This window comes from Phocoena sinus, chromosome 13 (assembly GCF_008692025.1).
Source record: "Phocoena sinus isolate mPhoSin1 chromosome 13, mPhoSin1.pri, whole genome shotgun sequence".
In the NCBI taxonomy this organism is placed as follows: domain Eukaryota; kingdom Metazoa; phylum Chordata; class Mammalia; order Artiodactyla; family Phocoenidae; genus Phocoena; species Phocoena sinus.
In genome coordinates, this window is record NC_045775.1 from 61,080,031 (window position 1) to 61,098,755 (window position 18,725).

General features: G+C 58.5%; 1 protein-coding gene across 26 annotated transcripts in view; it reads left to right on the forward strand.

The window, feature by feature from the left end:
* The window catches only part of DYSF (dysferlin), a 223,366-nt gene that overhangs the window by 96,491 nt on the left and 108,150 nt on the right, over nucleotides 1-18,725 (forward strand). For all 26 annotated transcript variants that reach the window (XM_032652801.1, XM_032652812.1, XM_032652808.1 and 23 more), the window contains 9 exons: nucleotides 1,755-1,861; nucleotides 6,994-7,186; nucleotides 8,940-9,095; nucleotides 12,630-12,761; nucleotides 12,846-13,012; nucleotides 13,819-13,933; nucleotides 14,222-14,327; nucleotides 14,583-14,725; nucleotides 16,425-16,598. In XM_032652801.1, coding sequence (XP_032508692.1) covers nucleotides 1,755-1,861; nucleotides 6,994-7,186; nucleotides 8,940-9,095; nucleotides 12,630-12,761; nucleotides 12,846-13,012; nucleotides 13,819-13,933; nucleotides 14,222-14,327; nucleotides 14,583-14,725; nucleotides 16,425-16,598 — 1,293 coding nt within the window. The remainder of the gene's footprint in view (nucleotides 1-1,754; nucleotides 1,862-6,993; nucleotides 7,187-8,939; nucleotides 9,096-12,629; nucleotides 12,762-12,845; nucleotides 13,013-13,818; nucleotides 13,934-14,221; nucleotides 14,328-14,582; nucleotides 14,726-16,424; nucleotides 16,599-18,725) is intronic.

Below are 18,725 nucleotides of genomic sequence, written 5' to 3' on the forward strand. Positions count from 1 at the left end.
AGCCCTGGGGGTGCCCCCAGTCTGATGTAGGAGATAGCACAGAGAAAAAGCTGGGAGGAACTGAGCTGGGAGCAGAGGACAGAGCCACCACCCATTCATTCCTTCATTCATTCGTTCATCAAGTGCCTTTGACTCTTGCCACAACAAGAATTGTGCTGGGAACTTCTAGCCGGAGGGTAGACATGAACAGGCTGCTGCCCCTGTCTTCACGAGTCAGCCTAGAGTCAGCTTAGTAAAGCAGAGTGTAGGCTCACCCAGCCCTCTCCTGCAGAGACTCAAACTCACATCCTGCTCCAGGAGTCCCTAGGGAGGGCGGCTCGGAGGGGAGAGGGACCAAGGAGCATCAGGAAGGCATCGCGTGGCAGCAGAGGGGCCGCGTCCAGTGAGGGGAGTTGGGAGCTCCTTAGGATGTCCTTGCAGGGGTCCAGGGGAGGATGACTGGGCTCTGGGAAGGAGCTGACCTCAGGGAAAAAACTGAAGGACTTGAGCTGCCAGGACTTGGTGGTCTGTTGAATTGGGGGCTGTGAGGAGGGACTCCGGTGACTGGGGAATTGGGAAGCTGGGGAGAAGAACAGGGTTTACGAGGTCAGGTGATGAGTCCTGTCTTGGATGTGGCCGGGGGTTAATGGTGGAGGCTGGGAGTTGCAGGCCTGGTGCTTGGCCAGGGAGCGGAGGAGAATCAGAGTGGGCAGAGGTGTAGAGGCCAGGGTGAGACGATCCTGGTGGTGGTTCCCAGCCCCCTCTGTGTGTGCCTGGGGTGGAGGCTCACCCGCGAGGTGTGTGGCCTGTGGGGACATGGGGAGGCAGGCGTGGCCATGCTGCTGGGGCCTGTGAGGGGCAGCAGCGTGGGGGGAAGGGGGTTGGAGAGGCTTGGGCAGGTGGAGGAGGGAAAGGGAAGCGGGGGTGGGGATTTTAGAGTGGCTGGGAGGGGATGCAGGCCCCAGTCAGGGGCCGTGGTGAACCACACTTTCCCTGAGACCCAGAGCTCTGTGGCAGGGAGGGGACCAGCCCATACCTGGTTTGGGAGAACTCGGAGTCGATGCTGTGCAAGTCCAGCATCTTCTGGGCCAGCTGTTCTCTCCAAGCCGTTCCCTGCGGGCAGGGGTTCGCTGATCCTTCCAGGGCCTGTCTGTGCCCAGCATGGCAGTCCCAGGGTGGAGTACACGGCACACGCTCAGGAAGGTTGAGGTGGGGAAGGGGGTGGGGGACTGAGGGGCAAGTCCTTGGCCTGAGGGGTGTCCCATGAGAGATCTCTGCCTCCCAGCTCAGGCCTGAGGCCCAGGGAGGAGAGCTCCATGGAGGAGACCAGGTGCCACTGGGGTACAACCTGGCCACAGGAGTTTGGAGAGGGCAGCCCCATTACTGCAGGTTGTCTGAGCACTCCTGAAGGAAGGAGGAGGGACCCAAGCCTGCTTGGGTAGCAGGACTTGCAAAGGAGAGAGGGTGCCGGGGCGGGGGGGGAAGGGGAGCCGGCTCCAAGGTCACTTACCTATGAGACCTTAGACCTGGCTTGACGGGGACCCGTGGAGAGCCCGTGGGGTGGCGTCCCAGGCTTGGGAATTTGGATCTGTTTGGTGTGGGGAATCCGGGAAGCTTCTTGAGCCAAGACAGATGCTGGTTTGTGGGGTCTGGGCTCTGCCTTCTCGGCTCTAACCGTTCTCTCTTTTTGGTGGGACCGGGCTGTGGTGACATTGCCTGGGGTTAAGGGTCTGTCCCACGGTGACCCTCCCAACCCCTGCCCGCCCGTTCCACAGGAAGCCGGCCTGGAGCAGGTCCACTTGGCCCTGAAGGCTCAGCACTCCGCCGAGGACGTGGACTCCCTGGTGGCTCAGCTGACGGATGAGCTCATCGCAGGCTGCAGGTACGGGGTGCCTGGCACCCACGCGCCCTCCCTTCCTGGCTCGGCCGGGCCCTTTCCCCGGGAGTGTTCGTGTGTGGTGGTGAGCGACTGCACATCTCCCCAGCCATGCTTGGCCAGCAGTCCGGCCCATGCTGAGTCCAAAGGTGGTGGAGCCAGCGCGGGGAGTTGAAAAGGTGACATTTAGAGCAGGTCATAAATCTCCCTGCAGCGGCGGCAGCTGTGGGCCCGCCGGGGAGGCCAGGCTCACCTGAATGGGGAGCATTGTGTCTCTGATCCCCAACCTCTTATTTCTCTGATGGAATCTCCAGGAGGAGCTGGCTGGTGGGAGTGACGGCACCCCTCCTTCCCCCAAGGCCATGTTGGGGACCACAGTTTCTGTTTAGCCTTGTATTAACACGGCTGATTGTCACCTTCAGGAAAAGGGGGCGCTGGGGGGTGAAGGAGAATGGGGGGGCTCCGGGTGCCGGGGCCCAGGCAGAAGGGGGAGCGTCTCCTCCACAGCTGGGTGATTTGGAGCTCACCACTCACCTGCTCTGAACCTTGCTTTCCTCATCTTCAACCTGACATTAAGAATAACTGCCTTATGATATCACACAAGCAAAATGCCTGGTCCTTAGGAAGTATTTAATAAATGGTAGCTGTAATTATTATTGAGAAGAAGAAACGTGAGGAGATTTAGATTCTCATCCCATTAACCACCTTTGTGGCTTTGGGCAACTTCACTTCTCTGGACCTCAGTTTTCCCAGCTATTAAATGGACTTAATAATAAACAGCCCTCTTTCTACTTTCTATGGGATTAAGCGTAAATATATGCAAATGTATTCTATGCCCCCTCTAAATCTTATCATCTCAGCCGCTGTCGGGAATGCATGAGAAATGCCTTCATGCTGCAAATCAGGAATCCGTGACCCTGGCTGCCTGCCACAGTGCCACTCTGGTCCTTTGTACCCCGGTTGGGAAGTGCACCTTTATCAGAAATGACCCTGCCTCAAGCCCTCCTGGGGGTGAGGAGGCAGAAATGAGCAAATGAAAGAAAGTGTGTCGGGGGCTTGAGGCGTGTGCCCTAGTAGCTCAGAGCAGGTGCATCTTACGCAAATCAAAATCGGAGAGGCTTCCTGGAGGAGGGGATGCCCTACGTGAACTCCGGAGGGGAAGGAGTCAGCCTTTGGAGAGCGGACTGCCGGGCACAGACTCAGGAGCCCAAAATGCCTGCTGCCTCCTGGGGCTGCAAGGGAAACTGCAGTCCAGAGGCGACAGACCTCCAGGGTTTGCTAAGGCAAGCTCAGCCCTGGGGGCTGTTGGGGCACAGGGATCCCCGGGATTCAGACACTCACTCTTGCCGCAGCATAAGAGGTGGGCTGGGGGTGGTGATGAGGGGCAACTGGAGGAAGCCTTCACCCAAGTCAGGGACGTGGGGACGTGCGGTGAGAGAAGCAGGGGTCAGCGACATGGGGACATGGGGTGAGAGAAGCAGAGGGCAGCGTGGACTCTTCAGGAGGCATCATGGTGGTAACAGCCTCATAAGGAACACTCGCTGTGCCAAGTGCTGTTCTGAGAATTTCACATGTATTAGCTAATCATAAAAATCTCATGAGGTAGGAAGTAGAATGATCCACATTTTACAGATGAGGAAACTGAGGCATGGAGAGGTGAATTGCCCAGATTCATGCCTCTAGTAAGGGGCTGAGCCCCCTCGCTGTGCTGCTCTGTACTAGACAGGCTTTGATGGTGGATTGAGTGTGAGGGCCCAAGGAAGGTCCAGAATGATTCCCTGGCTCTGGCCAGAGCAGGTGGGTGGAGAGCAGAGCCACTTCTGGAGGGAGTCAGCAGGAGAAAAGCAGGTTTGGGGGAGGATGAGGAATTCAGGGCTGGCCGTGTTGAGTGGCAGGTGCCTGTGGGCATCTGTGGTCTGGAGGTCAGAGGTCAGAGCAAGGCTAGAGGGGCACACGGGGGTGTGGTCAGCAGAGGGGGCCGCCAAATGACTGGCCGTGCCCCACTGCCCGGCCTGACAGCCTCGGGTGCAGAGGGTGGGCCCCGGCTCTCGGTTCACTGCGCTCTCCTTGTGACTCATGCGTGGTGTGGGCCTTGGTGGGTCTGAGGTGCCTGAAACATCTGAGATGGGTGGGTCCCAGGTCCTGGGCTGTCACTCCGCTCTCTCAGGGCTCTGTTCTTGGCGGACTTGGCTAAAAATGCTTATGCCAAAGCCTGGTCCCCTTGAATCATTCTCCTGGGGGGGTAGACGGTGGCCAGGGCCCTCCTGGGGAGCCCGGGTCCCAGGTAAAGGGCTTGTGAGGAGGGTCCCATCCCCTCAGGAGTGCACGCATGGCTCTCTGGGGAGAACGCTGGGCCTCAGGACCGGTTCCTTTGGCACCACCTGAGGCCACTAATGGCCCTGGGGCCGCAGCAAGAGAGCTTCCACCCCCGCCCCTGGCCGGCTCTGTGCTGAGCGTCCGTCACAGCTGATAGCAGGGCAGCTGGGCATGGGGGACGTGAGCCAGCTTGCCACAGATGACCTGGCTGCTCACCCATTCCTCCAGCCAGCCCCTGCCCAACATCCAACATCAGTGTCCTTCATTTGGTCAGACCCCTCCCTGCCTCATCTCCCTGGGAGCCCCTCTCCCCCCGGCCAGTGGCGCCCACTCTTTTCTTCCGGATCAGCCTTCTCCTCTCATCTCTCAACCCATGGACCCAACTACCAGCTGCACACCTCCACCTGGGTGTCCACCAGCACATCCAATTCATTCTCTGTGATCTTCCTAAAACGGGGCGGTGCCACTTCCACTTCAGCCCTGCGGCGGCTCCTGTTGCCTTTAGGAAAAGCTGCAGCTCTCCTCTGATGGATGGGCCTCTCTGTCCCCACTGCCTGCCTTTTGGACCTCAGTAGTCTTACCCTCTAGCCCTTCGGAGCCTCTGTGCTGGCTCACCCCCCAACCCCACCTCCCTCCAACCAACGCCCACCTGCCTCTGAGCCTTTGTCTTGTACACATACCCCTCCTCTGGCCAGAACGCCCTTCCTGCTCTTTTTGGCCTCACTAGCTTCCGCTGGCCCTGCCAGTGCAGCTTGAGGCCACTTCCTCCAAGAAGGGCTCCAGACCCTGAGGCTGCTCAGGGGGATCTAGCTGGCTTGCTTGTCTGTTCCAGGGGCTCCCTGAGGGCAGGCCTGGGTCTCATCCCTGGACCCAGCCTCCAGCCAGGACCAGCAGAGCTGTTGCTCGTGGGGAGTGAAATGAATGAGCCAGTGGCCAGTTTATCTTTCAGGCAGGACACTGTCCGCTCCCAGGCGGCTGTCCCTGTTAAAGGCACCCACTCACCTCAGGGGCAGGCAGCAACCTTGTGAGCAGCCCAGCTCTGCTCCCAGCCTATGCTGAGCCCTGCCTTGGGCCCGGCAGCCATTTCCGAGTCAGCCAGGGTTGGCAGGGCGACTGCCTCTGCTTGGGGTTGGGGCAGTGTCATCCAGCCTCCTCTTCCAGGTCTCCCTTTCTTTCTGTACCCTGTTTTGGGCTTTTTGGGGGTGAGAAAGGGCTGAGACATCTTGTTTGTGGCAGTTACAGGTCCCGGCTGTTTCTTGGGGAGTCTTGGCTGGGCTGGTAGCCTCCATGAACATCTCCCTCTGGTGGTCTGCCCGGCAGTCCCTCTCAGCTCCCGACCCAGGCCGGGAGCATAAATCACCCTGGTTGGCTTGCCTCCCCATATCCCACTCCAGACCCGCCTGCCCCCACCCTCAGGCCCACTCACGCCTCCTTCCCTGCAGGCCCAGCCCAGGACTCTGGCCCAGGCCCCCCCTTCACCCACTGAACATGCCCCTCCGCCGCGTTCGAGTGGGCTGGGGATGGAGGCCGCCCCTCTCCTGGCCTGGGGCAGCCCCATCCGAGGCACCCTCGGGGCAGTAAATATTATATTACTACGGGGTGTGCAGTACGTGACCTGAGACAGGCCTCGGGGCTTAAGTTTCCCGAGATGGAGTTTGCGTACTGCTCCCCCCCACCCTAAAAATTCAATTAAAAAAAATAACAGGAAAAATGTAGAGCGCCGAGGGCCTGCCAGAGTGGTGTATCTGGCGGCGGCGGTGCCGCTGCACTCGGCGGTAATTGGTTCTGCATAGCTCGGGGAAATTGGCAGAAAAATAAATCAGCCGGGAGCCGGGAGCCGAGACACTGTGGGGCGGGGAGCGTGAGGTGGGGCAGCAGATGTGGCGAGCGAGCGGGCCTGACTGATGTCCTGTTTGGGAGTCAGGGGCTTAGCGGGGGGGTGGGGGTGGGGCAGCCCCCCTACCCTCCAGCAGGGATGATCTAGAGGGTCTTGCCTGGCGAGGAAGAGCACAGACGCCCCCTCCCACCCCACTCCATCCTGTGTGACCCTTGCGTGTGCACTCACTGACCCTGGGGCTTCGTATGGCCAGGGCCAGCCACATAAAGGGCTTTTAGGGAGCCCGGAGAGGGAGCCCATCCTTTGGATGGGGGTGGTCAGAGCTCTTCGCCTCTAAAGCGGGTTGAGTTTAAACCCAACCCCCTGACTGGAGGCTTAAGGCTGTGTTTCTGGGACTGCGTGTACCCCCAGCTCCTCTCCAGAGGCTTCCCAAAGCAGAGGGTTCTGGGAGGGGTGTTGTACGGCCGCCCTGGGTCGACACATCTGTACTGCTGGCTGCCGGCCTCCCCACAGCGTCTGCAGTGGCTTGTCAGGGCTCAATAAATTTCCTTCTTGAAGAACGTGTGCGTACAACAGAATGGATTCGCTTCAGCCAAAGGCAACTTAGTGCTTGTGCCTCTGCTCTAGGAGGGCGCCGGGGGGAGGGAGGGACCCACTGGGCCTCTGGGGACGTGCACTCAGGTGGGCAGAGGGGACTCACGACTGGAGGCTTGAGGATAGGTTCCAGACAGGCAGCCCCAGAATAAAGGGCTGGGGCGCTTCAGAGTGGGGGGCACGCTGGCCAGTGTGGCTGCAGCAGGCTTCCTGGAAGAGATGGCTGGAGGAGGCACCCAGGGCACACGCCGCAGCCAGCAGGCAGGCTGAGGGTGTGAGACCCGTTGTGGGGGGCCTGTGCACACGTGTGTACGTGCTTGCCTGCACCTGGGCCTGGGCGAGCGCCGGGCTCCTGCTTGTCGGGGACATCCCGTCTGTCTGTCCGTCACAGCCAACCCCTGGGTAATGTTCAAGAGACGCCCTCCGCCACCCACCTGGACCACTACCTGTACCGCCTGCGCACCCGTCACCTGAGCCAGATCACTGAGGCGGCCCAGGCCCTGAAGCTCGGCCACAGTGAACTCCCCACCGCCCTGGAGCAGGCCGAGGACTGGCTCCTGCGTCTCCGTGCCCTGGCAGATGAGGTAGCTGCCCCTGAGAGGTGCCTTCCTTCCTGCCTGGAGTGTCAGAACTGGGAGGGATGTGGGGAATGTCTGGACCATGATCCACACTGGCTCCATTGCTGGGTAACATTGGGCAGGTGACTTAACCTCTCTGAGCCTCCGTGTCCCCATTCACAGAAGGAGGACAGAGGATGCAATGGGATACTGGGTGTTGTAGGGCCCAGCAGAGCCTGGCGTTTAGTAGGTGCTCGATAAATGCCCCCAAATGTGTTCGATAAATGTGCTTAATAAATGCTGCCAAAGTACGTCAGAGACAGAGCTGGGACCAGAACCGGGGCTCCCGGCTCTAGGTTCAGTGCCAGGGGCTGCTCCCCCAGGGGCCCAACTCCTTCTGCCCACCAACCTGTCTACCCCTGGCCCCAAACCTGCCTCTCATGGGACCCTGCATTTCCTGCCCTCCTGGATATCCTTGAGCCCCAGGCCTGAGGAGGCTGCACCTGCAGTAACTCTGCATCTATACCCTTGCCTCTCTGCCCCTATCCAGCTCTGCAGGGAAGCAGGCAGGCCACAGACTTGTCCAGAATGAGGAGGAAGGTCTGCTCATATGTCACAGGTGGACACAGCTGCCACCCACCCTGGCCAGAGCCACCTGGGACCCCCGGGGAGAGGGATGGTGAGGAACGATCTCCCCAGAAGGAGTGTGCAGAGAAAGGCAGGGCCTGCGAGTGGCTTCTGGAGGAGTGACTTGCTGAAGGGGAGAAGGGAGTCCAGGAGGTGGAAGGGGTGCTCAGGAGGGGAGGCAGCCTGAAATGTTGGTCCCTGAGAGTCAGCTTTGGCTCGTCCCCAAGTGGGACCTTGGACGTGTGGCCGGTTACCTGGGGGCCACTGTGTTGCTCAGCCCCAGGACGACCCCTGGCAGTGGCTGTGGACCATCCCTTTGGGAGGGTCACAGGCTGCCTTCCATGTCTTGGCCCAGACCCCGGAACTCTCACGCAGATTGTGTTATGGCTGGGAGTGGTTAAGGTGAAACGGGTGCTATGGACTGTGAGGGAGACGGGAGAGAGCCTTTCTCAAATTTGAGTGTGCATCAGAATCCCCCGAAGGCCTTGTTAAAACTGGGTACAAACCCCACCTGATCCCGCATGTCTGGGACGGGGCCTGAGAATCTGCATTTCCAGTGCGTTTCCAGGTGGTGCTGCGGCTGCTCTGGGGACCACACTTTGAGAACCCTTGGGATCGTGGTTCGAAACACACATTTGGAATCAGAAAACCCTAGTTCCTAACTTCTTTGAGCCTGAATTTCCTCACCTGTGCCTGCCTCTGGGCTTGCTGTAGGGATGAAGGGACACAGCCTAGGAGGTGTTGAGGGAGTGTGCCAGCCATCAGCTCTCAGCAGGAGCCTGGCTTCGAGACCCAGCCCTGCCCCGCTGACCACACCGCTCAGCAGCCTTGGGAGAAGATGGACTTAGCCAACTGGCCGCCTCTCCTGAGTGTGGCAGCTGGGAGCAGTTCTCACGCCTAGAGGCTCAGAGGGGCTCAAGGGCCCTGCAGTCTGGGCTAGTCCCCATTTTCAGAGCCCAGTGTCAGCAGGCCCAGAAAAGGGCCAGACCCCCAGGGTCCCCGCTGTTAGAGGGAGGAGGGATCGTGTGTCCTCTGGGAAGGCGGTCAAGGGGGTGGCTGGGGGTGGGAGCTGGGAGGAGAGGCCTGGGGAGAGGGGGCTGAGGGTGTGGGCTGGGCGGTACCATCTCCACCCTGACTGCCACCCTCTCTCCAGCCCCAGAACAGCCTGCCTGACATCGTCATCTGGATGCTGCAGGGTGACAAGCGGGTGGCATACCAGCGGGTGCCCACCCACGAGGTCCTCTTCTCCCGACGGGGCACCAGCTACTGTGGCAAGAATTGTGGAAAGCTGCAGACGATGTTTCTGAAAGTGGGTTATTTCTCCTTAAGTCATGGTCATACTTTGTCACCCCCAGGGTGGTCCGCACCCCTTCTGTTTCCCCTCCTGTTCTCTGTCAGACTCCGAGTTTTTAGACTCTGCTCTTGGAAGGGACCGAGGGCTTGCATAAAAAGACTTCCCTTCTCCCCTCTCCCCACAAAGTCCCTAGACCCCATGCACCTGGTCTGGAAAGGGAGCAGGTGAGAATTGGAACCCGGGGTGCTGGGAACGAAGGAGGGGCTGACTCCCGAGGCTGTGCTCCCCTCCAGCCAGCTCCCTGGTGGGGGGCCTCAGCCCTCAGCTCCCACCGCCAGCCTTTGGGAGCCCAGGCACAGACTTGCCTCCCCCCTCCCACCTCCCGAGGGTTTGGCTTCAGGTGCAGTCACACGTGGGTTCAGGTTCCTCCCTGGGGGAAGGCTGGTGTCTGGGCACCGGCTGTGCCTATGGCTCTGCTCCATCAGAGATCTGGGAGCAGGTAATCCTGTCCCTCCAGTCACCCCACTCCACGTCTCCTGCCCTTTGTCCTCCTGCCATCTTCTCTCAGCCTTGGGGGGTGGGTAACAGGGAAGTGAGCCGGTGCCTGGAGGTCCCCGTCCTCCTCTCTGGGTTCATGTGGGGACACAGAGCCCAGGCTGCTTGGTCGGGACAGAATTCGGGGAAATCTGAGCTGTGGCTGTCGCGGCCCAGGGGAGCGTCCCGTGGGGAGGGCCATCCCTCACCATGCATGGCTGACTCCAGATGGCTCCGCCGGCATCGTAAACCGCCTGGCCTTCAACCCTCTCTCCCCACGTGTCTCTTCCCATCCACACCAGGACCTCCTTCCATCTCACCTCTTCCACGAAGTCGCTGTGGACTAACCTTAGCCTCGAACCTCTGAGTGGCTATTGGTCGACCCATTCGTACACTGATCAGTCATTCTTGCTGCCCCCTGAGGTGGGCAGAGGAGACAGGTTTCAAAGGCCCGGAGCGTGTGGACAGGTTGCAGGGCTGGCTGGAATCCTGTGTGGTCTTGGGCAGATTGTCTAACCTCTCTGAATGCTTTTTTCCCACCTGTAAAACAAAGATCAGGCTGCCCCGATCACAATTTTGAGGATGGAATTAGCACACAGGTCAAGGGTCTGACTGGAACTAGGTGATCAATGAATATCAGTTTTTTTCTCCTCTTCTCCCTTTTTCCTTCTGGGGCGAGGAGGCTCTACCAGCACCATGACTGGAGGCCAGCGCAGGGCCAGGGACGATCAGATATCTGCGTTTGGGTCATTGGTACTTCAGAGGAGAGCCGAATTTGCCTAGAAAGAGGGCGGGGGTGTCAGGCAGCGGGCTGCCCCTCCCACCTCGGGGCATGTTCCTCGTGAGATCCTAACCTCCTAGCATCCTGCTTTCCTCCCTCCCAAGCCAGCTCCTTGCCTGGTAGGGCAGATGGGAAAGGAAGTCAAGGAGCGGCCACATCTGAATGGGGTTAACTAGGGAGGGCTGTCAGGCTACAGTGGAGGTGGGGCTGCAGGAGTGGGCCTGGTGGATGCCGGTGAACGGGATCGGTCTCTGACCTCTTGGCCCTGCAGCCTCGGGGAAATGCAAACTGAAAAATTTCCCTGATCCCAAGCAAGGAAAAAAAAAAAAAGATATAGGATTGTTTCTCGAAGTCTTCCCCACTGAGTTTATGAGCCCCGCCAGTAGCTCCTGAGCAAGCTCTACAAAAATGTTGGCAGCAAGCAGAGACCAAGAAAACATTGGTGTTTCTTAACTTAAACCAAAGTTGGAAAAAATGAGCACCAGCAGAGAGGGAGAGGAGCCCCAAACTAGACATTTCTTTATTTGCTGTTGCTATTTTGGGTCCAGCAGGCTGGCCCTGTCTGGGGGAGGGCAGGGGAGAGACTGGGGGCGGAGGGAGAAGGGGGGGTCAGGCATTCCTGCCATCTCCCTGGGGCTGGTGGTTTGGAGGGGAAAAGGCTGCTAACCACCCCAAGGGAGAGGACACTGAAGCGAGCAGCCATGGGGAGGTTTCTGGGGGGTGACACTTGGGGTCAGGGGCTCCTCCAGGCTTCACCGAGGATGAACCAAAGGCAGAGAGGCTGGATGAAGGGTGAGACTGTTAATGCCTTGCCATGACACCCCTTCCTGACCCTCTTACCCGGCCTGGGCACTCCCTCCGGGGATCCAGGCCTCCTCTACCAGTTAGAGAGCCCTTACCTCAGCCTCCCTTTCCTCCTCTGAACCCACCAAGACTCTCTCGTCTCATTCAGCTCCACGTCCCAGAGGAGATACTCCTCTAAGCTCACACACATGAAGCCTGGGTAGTTAATGTATTACTTCCTCTAAGGAACTGTGTGTTATTCTAAAAGTGAGGCATTTCTGCTCTTCAGGCCCATATCTGACCCTTGATTTCAGTCAAATGGTGAAGCAGTTGTGGAGAATACATTTTTTATGTTGGGTTGTTGTGGTTATTCCATTTTGGCAGAGCTTCTGAAAGTTTCAGGATAAAAAGCAGTTGAAGACCAGTGAATAGTGGTTAACGGGCTGATAAGTACTTAAAAGGGTAGGGATATCAGATGATACACTAACATCCAGCCAACCCCACAAAAAAAAGAAAACAAACTGAAAACGAAGGGAGAGGCTTTAACCTCCTCCCCTTTCAGACCTTTCTATCTCTCTTTTTTTAAAAAAATTAACTAATTAATTTATGTTTGGCTGCCTTGGGTCTTCGTTGCTGCACGCAGGCTTTCTTTAGTTGCTGTGAGCGGGGGCTCCTCTTCATTGCAGCACGTGGGCTTCTCATTGCGGTGGCTTCTCTTGTTGCGGAGCACAGGCTCTAGGCGCACAGGCTTCAGTAATTGTGGCTCGTGGACTCTAGAGCGCAGGCTCAGTAGTTCTGGCACATGGGCTTAGTTGCTCCGTGGCATGTGGGATCTTCCCGGACCAGGGCTCGAACCCGTGTCCCCTGCGTTGGCAGGTGGATTCTTAACCATTGTGCCACCGGGGAAGCCCAGACCTTTCTATCTCTTGTAAAGACATGTTCTAGAACTGCACCATCGAATATGGTAGCCGTATATGGTTATTTAAATTTAAATTAATTAAATGAAACTAAAAATTTAGTTTCTCAGTCACACCAGCTACATTTTAAGGGCTCAACTGCCACATGGGGTTAGTGCATTGGACTGTGCAGATATAAACCATTTCCACTGTAGCAGAAAGTTCCATTGGACAGTGCTATTCTAGAAGAGAACAGAAATGAGGATGTGGTGGGAGAGGGGAGAATGGGGGCTCCCGGTCTAGACATGGCTCGTCTCTGCAGAGAGCATCTAGATGGGGAGGATGCAGTCTTCTCCTTTGATGGGAAGGAATCTTGGCCGGTGGGGGCGTTTCTTAGTCATACACCCCTCTTCCATGAAATTCTGATAAGTCCTCCAACAGAGCACATACCTGATGGGGTGTCAGGCTGGTATGCTCAGGCCTGGAGGCTCCCCCAAGTCGAGACATACTCACCCTGAAGGGGACTGTGGGTTTCTCTCCTTCTCTGCTACCCAGTATCCAATGGAGGGGGTGCCCGGAGCCCGGATGCCAGTTCAGATTCGGGTCAGGCTCTGGTTCGGGCTCTCTGTGGATGAAAAGGAGTTCAACCAGTTTGCTGAGGGCAAGCTCTCCGTCTTTGCTGAAACCGTGAGTGCCTGACCGCCTGCCCACCCTACCCCCGGCCCCAAAGCTACCGCAGCCCCACTCACTTCTCTGTTGCTCACTCTCCAGTATGAGAACCAGACCAAGCTGGCTCTGGTCGGCAACTGGGGCACAACGGGCCTCACCTACCCCAAATTTTCTGACGTCACGGGCAAGATCAAGCTACCGAAGGAGAGCTTCCGCCCCTCAGCTGGCTGGGCCTGGGCTGGAGACTGGTTCGTGTGTCCAGAGAAGACGTGAGTTGTGGACAGGGAGGGCTTGGGGACCCCGTCTGCCCCAGCCATTTTTCTGAAAGGGCCTCGGCTCTATTCATCCCTCTGTCTACGGCCGCTGCCCCTACGCTGGTCATAGCGACTTCCATTTGAACTCTCCCGGCACTGGGGGATCACGAGGCAGCATTCTTTTCTGCAAGGGCTCTAATGATTGGAAAGTCCTTTATGATTGAACCGAAGCTGGCCTCCGGTGGGCTTTGCGTCCACTGGTTATGGCCTTTTCCTCCAAGATACCACAGAAAGCCCGCTCCCTTCTCTGCATGTTAATCCCTCCTTTAGTGCCCCTCAGAACAGCCTTATTCGTCCTTCTCCATCTGCATCGCCATCTCCACCTCCTTCTCCTCTCTCTCTTTTCCAGTTCGGTTGATATTCAACAACTGTTTGTTTGGTTTCTCTTTTTAGTTTTTAAAAATTGAAGAGTAACATATATTGTAGTCATGTACTCAAATCTTAAGTATATAGCTCGATAACATTTTACATTTCTACAACTATCTATTGAGCTTCAACTACCCACCGGGTTTTCGACGTCTTCAGTTGGCTTCCTTTTCTCTTTCTTTATCTTGGTGGTGACTTTCTCTTCAGTCTGCAAGTGTCTCCCTGGGTCTCCCCTTGACTCGCTGCCCTTCCTCTCTCTCCCCTCATCTCTCTTGTTGTTGGTTGGGGTGAGGCTGACACTGGAAGGTTGGCCCAGGCTCTGGGGTGCTCTGCTGGGGGTTGTGGACGGCCCGGGGGTCTCTTCGGCGGAAGCTCTGACCCGCCCACGCCCACAGCCTGCTTCACGACACCGACGCGGGCCACCTGAGCTTCGTGGAGGAAGTGTTTGAGAACCAGACCCGGCTCCCCGGAGGCCAGTGGATCTACATGAGCGACAACTACACGGACGTGGTAAGGGGGTGCTCTCGGGGCAGGTGGGCTCTGCTTTCCTGGAGGCCTGGACATTTGGGCCCAAGAGGGGCCTGTGACTGAAAGAAGAGGAATGTTCTCCCCTGCTCCCACGTCCCCAGCGTCCATGCCCTGGTTTCCAGGGGGACAGTGTGTGAGATCTGGCAAGGGTAGGACACTGAGCCCGAGTCACACCTGGGGCTTTAGAATATATGTTGTCAGGTTGCATCTTCTCATCTTCCCTGATCACGTCTGTCTCTTCTCATGCTTGCCTGGCCTGTGTTACCCCAGAATGGGGAGAAGGTGCTTCCCAAGGATGACATCGAGTGCCCGCTGGGCTGGAAGTGGGAAGATGAAGAGTGGTCCACGGACCTCAATCGGGCCGTTGACGAACAAGGTGGGCAGCACGTGGAGCCCAGTGAGCACCCGGCAGACTCGCGAGGCATGCCGGAAGGGGGCACGGTTGAGTGCAGGCCCCTTGGGCCTGGGGTTCTGGCCTTCACTGGGCTACTTCATCTGGGGGACTTCCCGGGTGAGTCCTCACTATAAACTACAAATTGGGAGTCAGTGGCCACTTGAAAGTCTGTGAACGTACCCCAAATGGAGAGATGGGGAATGGCCAGGCAGTGAGTGATGGGCACCTCTCCCCCAGGCTGGGAGTACAGCATCACCATCCCCCCGGACCGGAAGCCGAGGCACTGGGTCCCTGCTGAGAAGATGTACTACACACACCGTCGGCGGCGCTGGGTCCGCCTGCGCAGGAGGGACCTCAGCCAGATGGAGGCGCTGAAGAGGGTGAGCCCAGGCGGTGGGGGGAGGGTGGGGCATGGGTAGGGGTGAGGCCCTGGGGAGGGGAGGCCAGCTGGGCACAGGTGCACACCTCTGTGCAGGGGACATGTACAAGACACACGGGCTCACTCGAGACGCTCGCAGATCGCACCCAGCACTCACACAGATGCACACGGACAGAAAACACCCAAGTGCCCATGACCAAGCAAGGGGATGCGCTTGGAATTCACGCACAGACCTGGAAGGTGCAAAGGCATATCTAGAGTGTGTCTATGGCTAGGTGTCCGAGGGGCAGAGTCTGAGACAGGGACTCGGCTGCATGCAGTTTATTGAGGCAGGGCTCTCAGAAGTGCCAGGAGCAAGGATGTGGCCTCCGGCAAAGGCAGCTTTGGCTTGAGCTGTGGTTCGGGAAGGGGCTCAGCCTGGAGCGCCACAGAATCCTGCTCACCAGGCAAGGGGGTGGGCTTAGCACGGTCTTAGCCATCAGTCATTGGCTGGGGGTTGCTGGGGGCGTGCTGGAGGGAGCCAGTTCCCTGGAGAAGGGCGATGCTGGTCAAGGGGCTTGGGTGGGCTTGGTCGGCATTTACCAGAGGGCATGCACACAGTGTGAGCACACATGCCCACGGCCGTGCCCAGATACTCTTGGGACACAGACAGATGCAGAGTGAGCTTGTGTGGGCACACGAGTGCCTGTACCTGCTCCTGGGGTCACACAGACGCCCGTGTCGTGCACAGCCTCAGGGCCTGCCTCCCTGGAACCCTCTTGGCCTGCGTCCTTCCTTCCCAAGCGCACGTTGGAATTTTGGCTCGAGAACTAGGCTTCCCCCAGTCCGGGAATAGCCTTTGGCATGACCCGAGTCCCTTCCCCTCTCTCTGGTCACAGTGAATCTAGAGAGGAAGGTCACTGGGTCCCAGGAGAGGCAAGGCTTTTGGGCAGCAGGCCGTTCCTGGTGGCATGAACCAGACTCCACTCTCCCTGTGAGGGCACCCAGGGGACAGAGGCAAAGGCTTGCCAGGCGGTGTGCCTTGCCTGCTCCCTCACCACCAGCATCGTTCCTGGAGAGGGACGCAGCTGGCCTCCGGGACTGGGACTGTCACCGAGCTCATGGCCTGGGCCTGACCTGAGGATCATCTCAGGTCACGAGGTGGATGGGAAGGGGCTTCTGGGGCTCCCCCAGGCTGGGAAAGGACCCCTTGAGAAGAAGTGCGGGGGTCTCTCCACACTGACGTAGGCCTAGCCTCATGGAGAAGCAGCCTGGGGCTGGGAAATGGGCTCTTCATTTTGCCTCTGAATTGCAGACCCATTTCCACTTTTATAAGTCGGGATATGAAGAAGAAAAAGGAAATGACAAGAAAACCTTGGATTCGTGAAATCCACCCAGAATCCAAATAAGCAAACAAGCCGAAAGCCCAGTGTTTTCATCACTGCTCAGCCTACCTTCGTTTCTTGGCTCCTTGGACCTCCCCACAGCCTAGGGAGCCTCTTCTCCCCCTGATTTCCTGACCCGGGGCTCTTGTCACCGCAGAAGCTGCTCAGAGCCCCCTCCTCCGGGCGGCCCTCCCAGGTTTTCCCACCTGGAGGGTGATGGTGTGGGGTGTGTGTGGGGGAATCGTGGAGGGCAGGGAGGGCACAGCTGGAGCCCAACCCAGGACTCCCCGCCAACCTGCCAAGTGGCCTCTGAGTCTGCCCTGTTCTCCCATGCAGCACAGGCAGACAGAGGCGGAGGGTGAGGGCTGGGAGTACGCCTCGCTCTTTGGCTGGAAGTTCCGCCTGGAGTACCGCAAGACAGATGCCTTTCGCCGCCGCCGCTGGCGCCGCCGCATGGAGCCACTGGAGAAGACGGGGCCTGCAGCTGTGTTTGCCCTCGAGGGGGCCCTGGTACGTGACAGTGGTCATCTTGGGTTGGTGGGGTGCAGCGTGGTCTCCCAGGGCTGTTCAGGGCTGACGCAGGAGAGGTGCAGAGGACCCCGGGACAGGACTTTGGATTCAGTCCTCTGAGGTTGCGTGTGGGGAAGGTGGACACCAGTCTGGGTGTCCTCCTAAAATAAAATAGCTCATTTCTTGGCACCAGAAGACCCACTGCTTTTTTGGTAATTGAGAAGGGACCAGGGGAGAGGGCCCCAGCCTTTTGATGGTCTGACCTGTGACGGGGGCCAAGGGACCTGGCTCTTCTTGAAGAGGCTGGCTGGCCTGGGGTTGGGTCTGGGAGGCTTTGGCCTGGTCCAAGGGAGTAGCCTGAGAGGTCTAGTGACCCTGAATGTCCTTGGTTGGACATGAGTCCTCCTGAGAGGAGGCTATCTTGTGCACATCCTCGGGAATTTTGGGGAGAGATGTGCCTCAGAGACCAAACCCCAGGCTGGCTGTGCTGCCTCAGAGGGTACTTCCCAGAGCCAGTGGAATGGGTGTCAGGTCAAGGTTATCCAGGGTCAGGATGATGTGTTCCGCAAAAGAGATGAGCAGACCCTTCCTGGACAGTCTGAGTGGGGACATTCAGGGCCAGGAGACAGCCTGTCCCCCACTCTGTTGGTTTGGAGACTCTGTCCAAGCATTGGGAGTGAGATGCCTAGGAGAAGACACCTTCTCTGAAATCCAGGTAGGACTGACTGCCTGTCCCCTGAGGGCGCTTTGGGCTGTGACACAGGGGAGCAGGTCCCACCAGCTTCACTGGCTGATGGAATCTGAGTGTGTCCATGTGAGTCAGCCGTGCGCGTGCGTGCGTGCGCGCGCGTGCGTCCATGTGAGCATTTCGTCTGGGTGTGGAGCAGTGTGTCCTAGCCCTCAGCCAGGGAGTACAGTGGGCCAGGCCCCTGACCCGATGGGATGGCTACAGAGAAGGGAGTTGACGCTGGCAGTGGCTCCGAGGGGTAGTGGGCAGAGCCTGGAGGTTCCATCACTCCCAGGGTGCCAGTGTGGGAGAGGAAACCCTCCGGGGCCCAGATGATGGCACAGGCTCTGGAGGGAGCCCCTCCTGGGTCTTGGGGGCCAAGCGGTCAGGAGGCTGGAAGGAGACGGCAGAGCTCTGGGCTCTCTGGGGCCCTGAGCTGGTGCTCAGGTGGGAGTTGCAACTGCCACCCAGCCTGGAGCAGCTGCAGCCGGGAGTCTCCTTGTCCTGTCAGAAGGGGCCTAGCTTGGGCACAGGGCAGTGCCTGGGGGAGGTTGTGTGGTTCCAGCTGAGGAGTGGGGAATAAAGACCTCAGCAGGCCTCAGAGGCAGGGCCAGGTCTGAGGGTGCTTGCCCTCTAAGGAGCCAGGACTCGTTTTCATCCGACGGAAACACAACCAAAGTGGGCTGAAGAGAGAAAAAGAGCTTAAGAGCTCAGATTGCTGGGAATCTGATTCACCGAGGTGAATCAGGCATTAGGCCTGGCAGGAACCAGGGGCTCACACAGTGTCCCCGACTCGCTCCTCTGTCTTGGCCCCGTTCTCACACTGGCTCTTCCCATGTCGTTGGCAAAGATGGTGCCTGTGACAGAGGCTGACGCCACCTTTACAGCTAGCACAGCCCGGCGGGCATCCTGTTTCCTCACAGCTGGAGACCCCGGAGTGGAGAGTGCACTTTCTCAGTAGTGCCAGTACTGCCTCCTGTGCGATTGACTGGCTCTGCTTGGCCCTGGGCCCACACCAGCCCCTGAGCCTGAGGGCGAGGAACGGAATGTTCTGAATGACCGTCCTGGGTCACGCCCCTTTTCTGTGGTTGACAGCCCCACAGGCTGGGGAGAAGAGCATCTGAAAAGGAAAAAACCCCAAATGGTGGTGGACTCAGAGCTATAGATGACGACCACAGGACTCTTCTCTTTTTTTTTTTTTTTTTTGCGGTACGCGGGCCTCTCACTGCCACGGCCTCTCCCGCTGCGGAGCACAGGCTCCGGACGCGCAGGCTCAGCGGCCATGGCTCACGGGCCCAGCCGCTCCGCGGCATGTGGGATCTTCCCGGACCGGGGCACGAACCCGCGTCCCCTGCATCGGCAGGCGGACTCTCTACCACTGCGCCACCAGGGAAGCCCAG